This window comes from Rhea pennata, chromosome Z (assembly GCF_028389875.1).
Source record: "Rhea pennata isolate bPtePen1 chromosome Z, bPtePen1.pri, whole genome shotgun sequence".
Lineage (NCBI taxonomy): Eukaryota > Metazoa > Chordata > Aves > Rheiformes > Rheidae > Rhea > Rhea pennata.
Window position 1 is genome coordinate 16,894,627 of NC_084702.1, and position 15,753 is coordinate 16,910,379.

General features: G+C 35.5%; 1 protein-coding gene across 2 annotated transcripts in view; it reads left to right on the forward strand.

Annotated features, from left to right (window-relative positions):
- The window catches only part of UHRF2 (ubiquitin like with PHD and ring finger domains 2), a 94,286-nt gene that overhangs the window by 56,685 nt on the left and 21,848 nt on the right, over positions 1 to 15,753 (forward strand). For both annotated transcript variants that reach the window (XM_062599480.1, XM_062599481.1), the window contains exons 5-8: positions 5,016 to 5,125; positions 8,786 to 8,972; positions 14,625 to 14,748; positions 15,117 to 15,224. In XM_062599480.1, coding sequence (XP_062455464.1) covers positions 5,016 to 5,125; positions 8,786 to 8,972; positions 14,625 to 14,748; positions 15,117 to 15,224 — 529 coding nt within the window. The remainder of the gene's footprint in view (positions 1 to 5,015; positions 5,126 to 8,785; positions 8,973 to 14,624; positions 14,749 to 15,116; positions 15,225 to 15,753) is intronic.

A 15,753-nucleotide genomic window follows, 5' to 3' on the forward strand; every position in this document is an offset into this window, starting at 1 on the left:
TATCCTGGGGGACTTAGGCAAAGCTTTGCCAGCAGGTTGAGGGAGGTGATCCTGCCCCTCTACTCAGCCCTGGGGAGGCCTCATCTGGAGTACTGCATCCAGTTCTGGGCTCCATAAGACAAGAGAGACATGGAGCTACTGGAGAGAGTCCAGCATAGGGCTACTAAGGTGATGAAGTAACCAGAGCATCTCTTTTATGAAGAAAAGCTGAGAAAGCTGGGCCTGTTCAGCCTGGAGGAAAGAAGGCTGAGTCCGGGGAGGGGGGTCTTATCAAAGTCTATAAATACTTTGATAAGACCAGATGGGACCAGACTCCTCAGTGGTGCCAAGTGACAGGACAAGAGGCAACAGCCACAAACTGAAATACAGAATGTTCCACTGAGCCTCAGCAAACACTTCTGCATTGACAGGGTATCGGAGCACCGGAATAGGTTGCCTAGAGAGGTTGATCCATCCTTGGAGCTACTTGAAATGTGACATGGTCCTGGGCAGTGTGCTCTAGGTGACCCTGCAGAGCAGGGGAGTTGGACCAGAGAATCTCCAGAGGTCCCTTCCAACCTCACCTATTCTGTGATCTTTTATAATAAAATTGGCAGTAAAAATCTTTGCTTTCATACTTAATAAAAGCTTTTTGCCTGTGTGCCTTTTTGAACGCCAATACCTGTGCAAATAATTTGTAAATCTGTTTCTGGATATTTCTCAAGAAATAAAATTATCATTGTAGTGAAAAAGTAATTTTAATAATTTAAATAGCCACCAATGGAATTGACTCCTAATAAATAATCTGCTGAGCTCGGATATTGTTTGTTCCACGAAGATATGGATAGCAGTAACATAAGTGTGTGTTGATTTGTGACTAGAGCTTTAGGATGTTTTTCTGCCTTTCCTATTATCTAAAAGCTATATGTGAAGGAATTATATGCAGTGAGAAACTTTGCATTTTTTTTAAACAAAATACCTATTTTCTAAATTTCTTGAGAAAACACTATGATAAAAGACGTAAATCAGATTAAAACCACTCTAACCAATATGACAACGTACACATAGGGGAAGTGGAGGTGTTGCGTGTTTTTATTAGCTGCTCTTTTGCTGGTAGCAGTGATAGTGTCCTTAGCGGCAAAAGCATACAGATATTGAAGAACTGCAAAATCTAAAAATTGGTGGGACGTCTGCTGTGCAAATGTGTTGAAAATATCAGAGTATACAGGAAGAACCTTTTTTGTAGCCACAATGTTCTGATTCACATTGAGACTTACTATCATTTCTTGACTAAGTTTTATTAGTTTGATGTGTTATGCTTTAGACTTTCTGTAGATGCACATGTAGCTGTATTCTTACTAATATCCAGCATGTTACTCAACTTCAGTGGCTATTTTAACTTCGCCATTCTGGTGATCTTGAAGTTTAGGATATGCTTGTGTATTTTTTATAATTTGTGTTGTATACATACAGAAATAAAAAAGCATGCACACATTTTGAAGAACGTAAAATTTAATGCTGTTTAGGAGAAATGAGGCATAATTCTTCAGATGTTAAAATACATTCACTGCTATTTTGTTGTATTTGAAGTAGGTCCTAGAGAAACCAAACTGGACATGCAAACGATAGTATAGCTAAGGATTGTCCCAGCAGACTAACAGGCTTTTTAGAATTGAAGGAGATCAGGAGTTTTGTTGCCATGGTTTAGAAGATGGAAGGGCACAGTGGCATTTTTTAAAAAACCTTTAAGGACTCTTGGGTAAGGAAAAGTATAAGGAAGCTAAGAAAGACTCTTAGAAAAAAAAATCAGCAGGGAAATCTTAATGCTCTGAAAAGCCTAATCTGTATTTGTTCATTGTTTTCCCTACCAGAGATTGTGTTTTTGATTTCCTGCCTTCCTCTCATATTTCAATGTGTATTTCTTTTATGACTGAGAGTTTTGGGGTTGTATTTTAGTTAATCTGAAATATCTTTTTGTGCTAATGCAGAAGAAAGGAGCTTCCACTGTCTCTTTCCCTGTGGCAGTGTGCTAGTCCCTGCAGTCCTGTTAGAGGAGCAGTGGTTTGGGGGGGGGGTGTTCTTTATCTGTTTCAGGCATAGTTTTCTAGATAGGTAGTTCTCTTTAAGCTAAACTTGCAGATTTTGTCTGAAGTGGTCTAGGGCGCATTATTCTAGTATAGCAGCAAACATGGTAAAAGACAGCTGGAAGAAATTAAGTGCCATAGCTATTTGCAGTCAGAAAGTGTATCTATAATTTTATGTTGTCACAGATATATTTTGTATTTCAGAATCTAGTGTCTAAAGTTCTAATGTTGGACCATGCAGTTTTATTCAGACAGAGTTGCAGAAAATCAGACCTTCTGTGTGTCACTGCACTGTATAGAAACTTGAATAGATCTCAGGCCTGTTTTCCCCAATGTACAGAACTGCTTTATAGAATGCCCCCAGTGTACAAAAGACAATCATCTTAATATATGGCTTTTTTGGTCAGGAAATTGAACTGTTCTCAGTCTATATTTTTGATTGATACATTTATACAACATTTGTTTGTTCTCTTTAATATACCAAATTTTCAAAATTTGCCAGTGTCTACTTTTTATTTATCTGACCAACAATGGCACATTATTTCCCTCCAAAAGATGAAGCAGAGAGGAAGAAAGGGGTGAAAGTATACATGCTGAAGTGAATAGCTGTTCATACACATAAAAGGCAGTCAGAGTGAATCAAGACAGCATCAAAGCCTTCTCAAACTTTACTTGAGATTTACAAGGACAGGAAGGCCTAGTATTTACTTTGATAGTAAAACAGTTCTTAGGCAATGGTAATATTAGGGCAGAGATAATAATGAGATTTATGTGAATGAATACAACACACATTCTTTTGTGAGCAAACTATATCCATGTATTTATTTCCCACATTTCTTTTAGTAATAGTAAAAAAGTTTCCCGACTCATTTAGACCTGTGAATCTGATCATATTCAGTCACAGATCCCAGATGACAGTCAGCTGTTCTGAAACTTTTCTGTTACTGCAATTATTTACTAGGGACTAATATCTTGTTCCCTACCTTTCTGTAGTTTGATTTAGGTATGCAGTCATGAGCTTTTAATAAAGGTACAACATCTGGCTGACTGTCTTTAAAAGGATTCTGGAGTCTTCTCTGTGATTTTTTCCTACAAATAAAGCTAAGAAGCCCTAATTGTTCGCCTTCTTCCTACATATTTTCTGGCCTGTGTATACTCTAAATACATGAAAGAAGCATAACTTTTTTTTTTAATGGTCTTCACCTGGAAAATTATCTCCAATTTGGCAATGTTTAACCATTATTTTTAACCATTATATTAGCCATTACTTTGCAGTTACTCATTTTCATGATTTATGTTTTGTTCCAAAGAGATACTTGTAATGGTACTGCTGCACTTTAGATTTGGCAGAACCTTACACAGCATTCCTCAAGTACTGAACAGTAAGCAATATAGTAATTTGTTTTTCCATTCACAATAAATCCTCAGAAAACTATTTAGTGTTACTATCTTCTAGCCTGGAATTAGACTGACTGTGTGCTGCTTCTTTTCTTTTATGTCCAGCATATCCAATATCTTTGTATGGGAAAAATGAAAAAAAAATCTGTTTTATTTCTTGTGTTGCAGGATGTTCATTGGACATTTTCACTACAAACATCACAGGCTTGATAGAATATTACATTTTAATAATCAAAGCTACAGTATTTATAATCTGTGTTCCTTTAGTTGCTTGTATAGTTTCAGATTTCAGAGTATTTGCTTGAACCAAAACAGGTGTGCGTTTGAGTTGAAAGAAATTTTGAAAAGAGAGTTCAGTAGACCCAAATCTCGTTCATAGCTTTTTCCATTTTTTTAATGGCTAGGTCTCACTCTCTGCAAAAAATAAAGCTCTTTTGTAAGTAAATTAGTTTTTCTTTTGTCAGACCGCTCAATCCTGAAATCTGTAATAACACACATGGCTCTGAGATATTAATGAAGCTATGTTCAGTATTAAATATTTCCAATATAGGTCATACTGAAAGTTCTTACTTGGTTTTGGATTAGATATTAAGTTGAAAATAGAAAGAGAAAATGCAGATGGAGAAGGCACAGTATCATACTGAGGAAGGAGGAAAACAGAGCATTTTGAAACTACTTGTGTTTTTATGGCATTTGCTTCCTAGGTACCGTTGATTGCATTTGGATTAGAACTTTAGTAAGTGCAGAGAGACAGTAGAGGAGGTGAAAACCTTTACTGTGTGTTTGATGTTACCCATTCCTTCTGAAGAAGACTTTAGCATTGGTGTACTTTGATTATGGATTTATTGCTGAGACCTGGAGAATGGATTTCGCACTAAAAACTGGTATTAACAGGATTCATAGTATATTAAATCAAGTATTGTACATGTCCTTGCAAGATTGTATTTTAGTTTCCCTAAACATTTTAGTAGTCAAAGAAAGGCTTCTGAAGGGCTTTTTGTTGTTGAAGAGTTGACAATAATTTCTGCTATTGCTTTTCTTGCTCTGAAGGTTCCAAGTAGTGTCTATTATTCTGTCATTTATAAGTTACGATTCTGGTTTGTTATTAACTGTCTGCTTTTGTAATAATGTCAGTACAAATAGTTAATGTTTGAAATGATGTAACCAGGTGAGTTTTATGTTTATTTGATTTGCTATGTACAGCCAACAAAACTATTCGAGGTTTTAGAAGTGGAATTACGGTGTTATGGGATGCTGTCAATAAGGACATATCAGTTGCAGTCTTTGACATGGCAGCCAGGTAATCTGAGTGTAATGAGGTAACTGTTCATTGTATGCCAGTGTAAAGTATATATTTTATATATATATTTTATATTTTTAGAAGTTACAGCACTTTACTGAATTGTGTGTGTGAATTGAAATAAGTATTTTATCTATCAATGATAACAAAAGCTGAGATGTTGGTTGGATATATCCCATTGCGTATAGTTGCTCAATTACAGAAGCTAGGTCTGAGAAACAAAGTTGAATGTGTTGGTTTTTTTTATTTTTCAGAGGCCCAGAAGACACAATAAATGACTGTAAAATCCTTTTTATAGAGGAAATGTACAAGATTGAAAAGCCAGGAGCTTATCCGTTGACATTTGGGGATGGAGATTTCAAAAGTATGCATTTTTATTATATGAATAGGAGCATAAATTAAATATTTGAATGGTATTTCTTTAAAAAGCATGAGGATCAGCATGTAGAAATAATAATTTAATAACTGTTTTATGTGTTCAGGAAAGCAATAACATAGAACCCTCACTAGATTTAGAACCCTTACTAGATTTCAGCTTCAAAAGTATTTTTATTGTAAGATGACTTTACTACATGACATATTTAGATAGCATTTTAATGCTATTGGTTCTGATAAGGGAAACAACGTACAGCTGATAACAACCTCAGCTGAGTTTCTAGGCTGGTTTTCAGATCACCAAAACTACTATTACAATTGATGTGTTTCTTAAGACTTCTTTAGTCTGTAATGCTGCACTTTAACCCTCTCATTATCTGAGAATGAAAAAAGATACAGAACTTCAGACCAAAGCTGCTAGTGCTATCAAAAAGCAGATACTTAATGTTTAGATTGGCCCTTTAAGGCACCATTCCTTCTCATCATACCCCCCCCGCAACACAGGAAGAGGTTGATGATAGCATATCTAAAAAGTAGGGTGACATTATATCCGAAGTTTAACAATATATTAAAATTAGATGTTTTGTAATAAGATGATTTTTATGATGGAAACACAAAGAGGTTGAGCTGCAGTACTATTAATAAATATTACTGAATTAAAAAATCAAGCAGATTTACCATAATTTAGGCTTCTGTTATAATCTGAGGACAGGGTGTTTCAGAAACTTTTTGTTTCACTGTCAGTGCAGAAGACATAATGTACTTACAGTTTATTTGCACTCATCTAAGTAATGGCTGTTTTTTGAAGCAGCAAACACCATTTGCCATAGTATTTTTAAAAGTAAAAATGTAAATTTCTATAAATGAATTTTAAGCATTTTTTATTATTTATGATTTACTTTTCTGAGATTGCTAAAAGAATATCTTAACTAGTTTTCATGTGCTTAAATTAGCTAAAATGGGCATGAGTTGTAATTATTTGTTTAGCTGTTACATTTAAGAGTAAGATAATTATTTTGAAATTATTTAATTGAAATTCTACAGCCCAGAAAAAGAATAGAGATTAAAGGTTAAGAAATTAAGAACCTACATACCCAAAAGTACATGGCAAAAGTTTTATGCAAAACAGAAATAACGATGAGTTATCAACTTATGTTACTGTAACAAATTGGAATCAATATTTATACTAAAAACATGATATAACTTCCAGCAAAAGAAGAGAATATGAAATAATATAGGCAACTAAACTCTACAGTGTTGGTAGGCATGAGCAGACTCGTCTCTGACAAATGGTACAGATAAAATCAGGGCATTTGGGTTAACTAAAACAGTTCAAAGCAGAAATTGGAAAAATTCAAATCATGTTATGAACCTGATAGATTGTATTATGTTTGTATATAGAATAAAGTCCCAAAAGAGTTTATTACTAATCTTTACCCTGAGAATCTGGTTTTATAACAGAAAACAAATCACATAGGCCTAGACAACCAGCAGAGATAAGATATATACAGAAAAATACGCAATATCTTTTTGGCTACTGATCATCTAATGAGGTAGACAGTTGAGTTTCTTGAGGGAGGGCTCCATCATCAATTTTAAAATTTTTCAAATGGGAGACCAGCTTTAGTCTGATTTTACTTGAATTGATGTTGACACTCTGGACAAGTTAGTGAGTTTTTCCCAGCTGTGCTGGAAATACCACAGAAACAGCCATGTACAAATTTGTCTTCAGCTGTTTCCTTTCTTTTCCAATGAAACCTTGAAGAGAAGTCTCAGACAAACAGATCACTTCCATTCTCATACACAGCATGCAGAAAAATCTAGGCTAGGCTTCATTAGGCACACTATACTGAAAGATTTTTCCTTTCTTTTAAGTGTGTCTTCTGCCATTGAGGCTTCATTAAACAGTTAATGCTGGTGGCATTAGACATTTCTCTTACAGTTTTTAGGTCAGCGCATCTCACCAGACTTTCTACCACCAGACCTTCTAACTGTAGCTGCTAATTTTCTCTCTTAAGTAGTTCTTCTTGTATGTTTTTCTGCTTTTATGTTTTTTTTGTTTTAAATAAAAGTTAGCAAACCTCAGTGTTCTAGCATCTCTTCCATTTGTGAAGACAGAATGCTGCTCAGAATCACACAGAGGGATTGTAGATAAAGCACAATACTTGGCTATGTAGTCCTCCTTTCTTAAAAGACTTTGAGGACTGAGATATTCTTAAACAGTTACTCTGTATGGATTCAATTTTCTGTAAAGTCTTTTCAACTGGGAGAACATGTTTTTTTCCCTAGCAGTAAGAGGCAGGGATTTTCCCAAACCCTTAAGTCATTCCTTTCCTGCTCCATACACTTAGGAAACATTAAAAAAAATAAAAAGGTACTCAAAACTCTTCTGGAATCACCAGGAAGCCATCTTATCTTCTTCTATTCAAGAACTAACTCATAAAAGAGATCTCTACTCTGGCTTGCATTATCTAATCAAAAATCTTCAGAGAAAAGGTTTGTCCATCCAAATGAGTAAGATAATTGAATATTGTAGTAGGTGCAGAAAGCCAAGAAATGAAGCTGTAAACTTGCTAGTCAGGCTGAGGAAAGTTATGTAATTACCTTTTCCTTTTTCCCATATCCCAAACTTTAAGAAAATCTATGTTACTAATTTCTCCACTATTACTATAGCATTTTGATCCTTCAGCTTCTTACTTCCAATTCCAAACTCTAAAATAGGTTTTCTGGTCCTCCTTGTTTTCTGATTCAAAACTAACTTCTTTCAGGTAGAATGCTATTTTCAGAGCAGTTTGGATAATACAATAATTATCATATTGTCTAGTTCAGGCTCAGATTCACTGCTATGACCTTTCTAGGTGATTTTCATAAGGAATACATAGATCAAAGTTGTTTCCTTCTGGTGTCTAAGTTCTTTGACCTGTGATCAAGATCTTTTCTTCAGCCTTCTCTCACTACTTTGGAACTTCCAATTGCTTCAGGCATTTTCTCTGTAAATGTTCTCCGCTATATATAAGCAATGTTTCTTCACCCTCCTCTTCTGTACCTCCTAGAACATTCTGCCTGTGGAATGTTTTTCCTCATCTGTAAAAGTTTTTTTTTTTTGTTTTTTTTTTTAATTAGCTGAGGAGCCAGTGGGAGTGGGTTTCTTTGGGGAGTGGAAGGGACTTAACTAGTTCAAATATGCAGAAACAGAAATTCAGCATTTCTTTGTGTCTAACCAAAACTTCTGCTGGGAAACAACTGGTGATCTGAGGTGGTGTATGGTCTTAGACTATTAATTCTTCTATCCACTTTAAACAAGGGGGGAAGAGTGTTGTTCCAAATTGTAATTAGATCTTCATTGTACTTTTATCCATTTCTGAATTAGCATTTCTTCATAACTGTGTTTAAGAAGACGAGAAGAATGTGCAGGTGGGGTGTTGCAGGAGAGGGGAGAAGTCAGTGAATCTGCTGATTGGTCATTTTCATTTCTGTGGAAGAAGAAGAAGAAATCCCATTAGTCTAGTTAGCCAAATATTTTATTGTACTGAAAAAAACTAAAGAAAAAATTTCAAGACAGCGGTGTTCGTAAGTAGAAAGAATTGTTTCATGTTAATATGCATTTTCCTAAAATATGACATTTGACTTTTTTCTTTGTTATTGACAGGAAAGAGTGGCCCTGAATGCAAGCACTGTAGGGCTGATCCAGATAAGGAATGCCGTTTTTGCTCTTGTTATTTGTGTGGTGGAAAACAGGATGCTCACATGCAGCTCCTGTGTGATGAATGTAATATGGCTTATCATATATACTGCCTGAACCCTCCCTTAAGCAAGATACCAGAAGATGAGGACTGGTAAATATACAAGGATGATTTACTTATCTATATTGTCATTCTACACAAGGTACCTCCTTTGTTATTTGCTAGAGAGAGTCAGCACTGAAGAATTTTGTAATTCTGGTGTGTTTTTGACCCTTCCACTTTATTTAAAAATTCACATTTTTTGTTAAGGTAACTTCTGAAAACCATTCGTAAACTGCTTGTAGTAAGAATCAGGATATTGAGTTTCATTATATACAGTTTCAAAAAAAAGTAGGTTCATTTTATGATCTCCTGTGACATTACCTGATGTGATTTATATTTACCTTCAGTGATTTTTGCCCAGCCTTTTAATTTTTGTTCAAGCTTTATTGCTTGAACAAATTTTTTTTTCTCCTCCTTTTCCCCTTCAACCTCTGCCCCTATGTCATTCCTTATTTTCTGGTTGCCTCTACTCAATTAATTTCTTCTGCTGCAAGAGGACTGCCACCTTACTGTTTTCAGTTTCTAGTGCCCTGTAGTCAGTGATCAGCAAAGTCGAGCTAATGGGCATTGTTATATTAAGATAACTTTATTTTGGAATGAATCTACATGGAGCCCCTAGCAGTTCATTAAGCTGATCTTTGGCTGAGTGCCATGTTTCACCTTTATCTGCAGCTTACACTACTTGTATTTGTAGCTGGTCTATAATATATATCAGATGCTAATCCTCTATAAGCAAATAATAAATAGAATTTTATTTTAAAGCTTTTGATTACATTGTATCAGTAGATATTTAAGATGCCTCTGGATACAGTTTATGGAATCTCTTTGGACTTTTAATTAATTTTATGGAACTGTACACTTCAAATAAAAATACTAATTTAGTTTAAGTGCTTTGGAAATTTTAACATTTTCTGGGAATAAATAACTCAGCCTAATGTACCACAGTGGCTGCCACATATAAAGTACATTTGTTTGTTGGCCAGTACCTAATGCTCTGCTTATTTACTGAGATGCTGCAGTTTTTGCAAACTCCGCCTCTGTTTATGCCAGGATGTGATTTAGCAATAGAGGATATTAAGATTGGTAGGCGATTCCCATTGTACATTTAGCTTCAAGATACTTTTGTTGCCAATTGATAATTGGATTCTGAATTGAGAAGAATTTCATTTCCTGTCTTTGGAATTACTGACTTGAAACACTGTCTAGAAAGTATTTCGGTACCAACCGGAAATATGTATGGCCCACTGGGACTAAATACAACATTTATTTGAATATTGTCTGTGTGCCTTCCATTTCTTGATTACATGAAATAATTACAGTGTTTATTCAGCAGTATTTATTAGGCAACACATAAATCCTGGTTTCCCAAGGTTTTCTGCTGTCTGGTCAGGTTGGTCTTCTCTGCATGACATCTTCTTGCTTCGTACTAATTGTTAACATCAACGAGTTGAAATCATATGTTGGAAAATATTCTCAACATTGAAGTACTTTATTGTTGATTGTAGTCCTTAAACAATATTCTTACTTGAATGCGCTTGATCTTTGGAAGTTATGGGCGAGTTCTTTTTTGACTTCTGTCATTTAGAGTATTCAGTTAGGCCAAATACTATTTACATCTGTCCTCTGAAAGTACGCATCTGTTCAGTCCATTAATTCTTCTTCAGTTGCCTCTTATTCACAAAAACAACAGCTTTAAACCGGTACTGCCACAGTCATAAAGTCTGTTTATAATCTAATAAAAAAAACACATGCCTCGAAACAATGCCCACCTCCAAGTCCTTTGTTCTACTCCAAGAAAAACTTTATTCTGTCTAGTTTCTTCTGTATCCCCAAATGTATGACAGGTTAGGCATCGGGGATAGTGATACTGAGATCTCTCTAATGTTGATTGTTTTATGCTAGGATTATCTTGGACTGTTGGATGCTTCAGGTAATTTTCCAGATCAGACATTGATACTCTAATCTCACTGACACCTGTTCTTTTTCAGGAGCTTCTTTTGAGATGTTATTTTGAGTTACCCTACTTACATCTCAGAGACCTGCAGAGAAAGTTTGAAGAATACGTCTCTTTTCAGTGTTGTAATTATTACTGATGTCTCCCTAGACTCTTCCAATAATGTAACCATAACTGCATTACATACATCTCCAGGACTGTTTTCAGCCATAGAGGAAAAAGCCTTAGTGTTCTGTAGAGTCCCAAATAAAAATAGAGCTGATCAACAACACGGTCTTGTCATTGTGGTTTAAGTACATATTTAGACTCTACAACCAACATTTCTGGCCAAAAGATTATGAAATTCCACAAGTTGTAGAAATCTGAGTGATAAAAATTAAATACCCTGAAAAAATTGTCAAGCTATTTAACTTCATTTTATCTGCTACATTACTGTGTGACCTTCAAGATATATTCATGTAAGCAGATAGCTGGAACTATACATGAAATCAGTAGGTGAGAGATGTAGAGTTACAGAACTAGCTCCTGACTAGCTCTTGTTAATTTTAACATTAATTTTAATTGCCAGCCCTGTGCAATCTCAGTGCTTAGTAGTATGTAAAAGGACTGCAGTTATACTGAGCAATGCATTGTCTTCTAACAGAAAAATCAGGTCTGTGTTCTCCGTTTTTCTTGGTATAGTAGCAAAAGGACAGGGCACAGTCTGGTCTTTTAGTATCTTGACAGATCCTGTTTGTTTTAGAAGTGAAAAGTTTTCATGTTCTTTTTTTACTATAAAACTTGGAAGATTCTCTGAAGGGGCCAGGTCTGCAGTTTCGGAAATGTTGTTAGGATACTTTTGTGGAGATAAAGTTACTCTATATGCTAAGCTGTATTTAAAATTCTGTACGATCTGACTTTAAAAATAGTAAGGTAACTTATTTTCCAATCATGAAGCAGGAAATTTCAAAGTTATATTTGCCTTCTTGTGAGTTTACATTATGTCATGTTCCTTGTTTTTACTTAACCATTGAATAGTCTTTTTCAGACAATTGTAATGTTATACACAAAGTCTTAAAGTGTTAGTTAATTTCGATATCTTGTATTATTTCTCATTCCTTTTTTATAAATATAACTTCATTGTCTTAATAGGCTTAAGACCTCTGTTGACATAATGAAATCCATTCCTATTGATACTATTTGGAGTTTTGTAATAATTTCACTGTAGCTAAAATTTACCCTCAGATAATTTTATGTAAACCTGTTTCATAACTGTCCATGAATTAGTTATTTTTTTTTTAATTAGCAGCAGTGCTCTCCTTATGTGTAACTCAAAGAAGTCAGTTTACTGTGAAATTAGGTTAATGTCGTTTGTATACATACTGCAGCCATCTTTTGCTGCTCAGGTTGTGTGCCTTAGCCAAAATGCAGGACACGTGATTTTGAAAAAGTCATGTCTAGAACCATGCTTTATATCTGCTATCTGTTGTGCCAGCTTGCATTAGACTGACTCTGGCACACTTGCAGAAACACAAAATAACTTAAACCATATCTTGTTCATTTTAGAAGATGACCTCTTGATGCCAGCATTCACTGGAGAAGGCATTTTGAAATCTTTGATACTGTTGTTGTCTGTAAATTTCTGGCACTTGTCGTCATGAGGCAGGCCTTGAAATTTGAGCTTTGAGCTACACTTCTTATTTTTGTTTTAACCAAGTCCTGACATGGAGGCTTATCTTGTAAAAGAGGAGACTTTATTAGGCCTCTTAATATTCTCAGGGAAAATTCTAAGTTCTCCTCATCCAGTGTTTTAAAGAGCTATCATCTAATAATGGAACTAGACGTTTTATCAGTAGAGACTCCTATGTAAGCTTCTAACTTAGTTCCTCATCCTCTGATCTTAGATTTTTTTTCTCATTAACTTCTCCAAGTAGGTTTGCAGGACTCTCACTAGAAGATGGATTGAGTCCATCTCAATCTGAGAGGAATTATGCCATCTGTCTCACGCTTTGGCTGAGATTGTTTTACGCTAGCTTGCTAGCAGTAAGATGAGCACATTTCCTTTCATTCACTGAGGCCATTGTAGTCTAACAGCATGACATCTGATACCTGATTTGTGTACAGAGACTACCTTAAATGGGTAAGATAGATTAAAATTTGTTATGAAACTTCTAGATAGAATTGCCTGTGGAGAGCAGGACACCTGACATCCTTCAGTATTGGAGATACCTACTGAACTGAATGGTCACTTAAATTTCCATGCTATACCTTTTATGAAGACATGAGGAAACCATACATTTAGAGAAGCAGAAAAACCTGTTCACCTGAGTAATCTGTGTTTTATTGTAGGGTTATCTGTGAATGTGCTAAAGAGTAAGGGGATATTTCTGTTTAGAGTATGAACGTGCAAGTACCCGTGTCATCTGAAGAAAAGTCAGCTATGCAACTGTAACTGGACTATTTGTGTTGTCCATGTGCACTTTGGTATCTCTGTTTGCCATTCAAAATGGCATAGGTCTCTTTACCTTTCAACTGAATAGGCACAATCCAAAAATGGTTGTTTAGTCTGTTTTCTTTCAATTTTTAGAATACTTTAATATTACTTTTTAAATAAAAAGTTATGTCAAGTATTTTGAGAGTACAGAGATCCAGGTCTTGAGCTGAGTTGCAAACTGACTTCTGCAATAAGGATCCATTTCAAAATTAATGGTAGCTTGCATATAAGAACATGGTTTGAGGGAGCTCCCTTCTTTATGGAGGCATGAAAACTCATACACAGGCAATCATTGTGAAATCTGTTCCACAGTGACTTATTCCCCTTTGATTCTTTTATTCACATCCAAATACAGCAGTGAACTAATAAATCCAAAACTGTAGTGCTAGTAGTAGTAGTAGTAGTAATCTAAATGTATTATCAATGTTACTCTAGATCAGACTTCCACCATTGGCGTATGGGCCAAGCTCAGTCCACAGGAGCCAGAAACAAGGGCAGTTGCCTTTGCATTGCCATTCCTGGAGCAGGATAAAAATGCTGTTAGAAGCAATAAAAGGACCAGTGTGCTCTCTTTCTCCCTCTGCTGTCGTCACTGTGTACTGGTGTCTCTCACTCTCCTATGATGGTATCTTTGTGTTAGCTGGAATGAGTCCCCCCAGTGCTGCACAGTCCAAAGGACTATGTCAAAGTGGAGCTTGGAAGCGCCTTTGCTGTTTGTTCTGTATTGAATATCATTCCACCTGTCTTAGGTGTGGTGAGGTGTTGTGCACGCGTGTGTATTTGTGCATGCACACCTGTTCCAGGATGCCTTGGCTCTGATCCACATTCAGCTGTCTGGAGTGGTATTTGGTGCGGTAGAAGAAAATCAGGGTAGAGTGGGCAGAATGTAGAAAAAAGCCATGAGCCTTTTTTAGCAGCACGCTAATGTCAGTTATCTTTTCCCTCACATGATCTGAACAAAAGAGGACAGAATGAAAAGGGAATACTGGAAACGTGGGGACCACTCAGATCACGTGAGAAAGAATAGTGAAATGTTTTGCCTCTAACACTCTACCTTCAAAAGAACGTTGAAATGCCCTGTTTTAGAAGCTGACAGTATTTGAGTATTTGTTCTTGTTAGGGTTTTTTTTCAATTTGAGGCCTCAGTTGCTTAAGACTGGTATATATTTGCTAGCTTGAAAATAGTCAGGATGAACAAATTGACACTATTTTGGCTACAAGAAATGTATTGCCATTATTATGAAGTAATTGAGAATTTACTAAAACCTTTTTTTAGGTATTGTCCTTCCTGCAAAAATGATTCTAATGAAGTTGTAAAGGCTGGAGAAAAACTCAAACAGAGTAAAAAGAAAGCAAAGATGCCATCTGCCAGTACTGAAAGCCAGAGAGACTGGGGCAAGGTAGAGTGTGTTTTAGAAATAGCTGTTACTCTGACTGTTCATGTATGTGCTACATCTGTAATTATACTTTTATATGCACACACAAAATTCAGTACTGGATTGTACAGACTATAAAACAATGTTGAATCCTGCCCACAATCTACTGAAACTTAAAGCAGCTAAAGAATTGTTAAGGTGACTAGAGGTAAAACCAAAAAAAAGAATAACCCCCAAAATGCCCATAAGTACACATTACTTCATTAACATTATTGTTAATATATTTTTAAGTATGCATTTGTAATAAGTAGATTTATTAGCACATGCGTCTGATTTTTCAAATAGCCTTGAATATTTTAAAAACTAATTAATTCTCTCTGCTGTGTTTTCAGGGCATGGCCTGTGTTGGTCGCACTAAGGAATGCACTATTGTTCCTTCTAATCATTATGGTCCTATACCTGGTGTTCCTGTTGGGACGACGTGGAAATTCAGAGTTCAGGTATGTTTTTCTAATATTAATTGTAGTTGAAGTAAGAAAGAATAATAGGTATGAGTTGAGCACAAAAATTATTTTGGATTGATAATTGTCCTTTTTACCAGAAGTAAAAAAATAATACATTGTAATCATAATATTGGAAATGATGCTAATTCTAGGAAAAAATGAAGAATGCTGATTTTACAGTACCACTTAAGAAGAAGTATTTTTAAGTTTAGAACTATCTTTTTAAGGGAAAGTCTGTCTGGTTAGGATGCTGATGCATGCTCACATGCTAAAATTCAAAAGGGGATAGTAATTAGTGATAGAGTCAAATATCTTACGAAGTCTTCTTCCTGTGAGCTGATAATCACCTTAGGAGGTGTAGACTGTAGATTCCAAAACGATTATATTGTATCTCTGTACACCGCCTATTATTTTTTTGGTCATACATAACTGATACCTGAATCTTATTTTAGGCTGATCAGTGGCTCAAACCAGCATTCACCAGTACTACTACTGAAAGTAGCAGTCTGTTCAACCTTTTCTACTT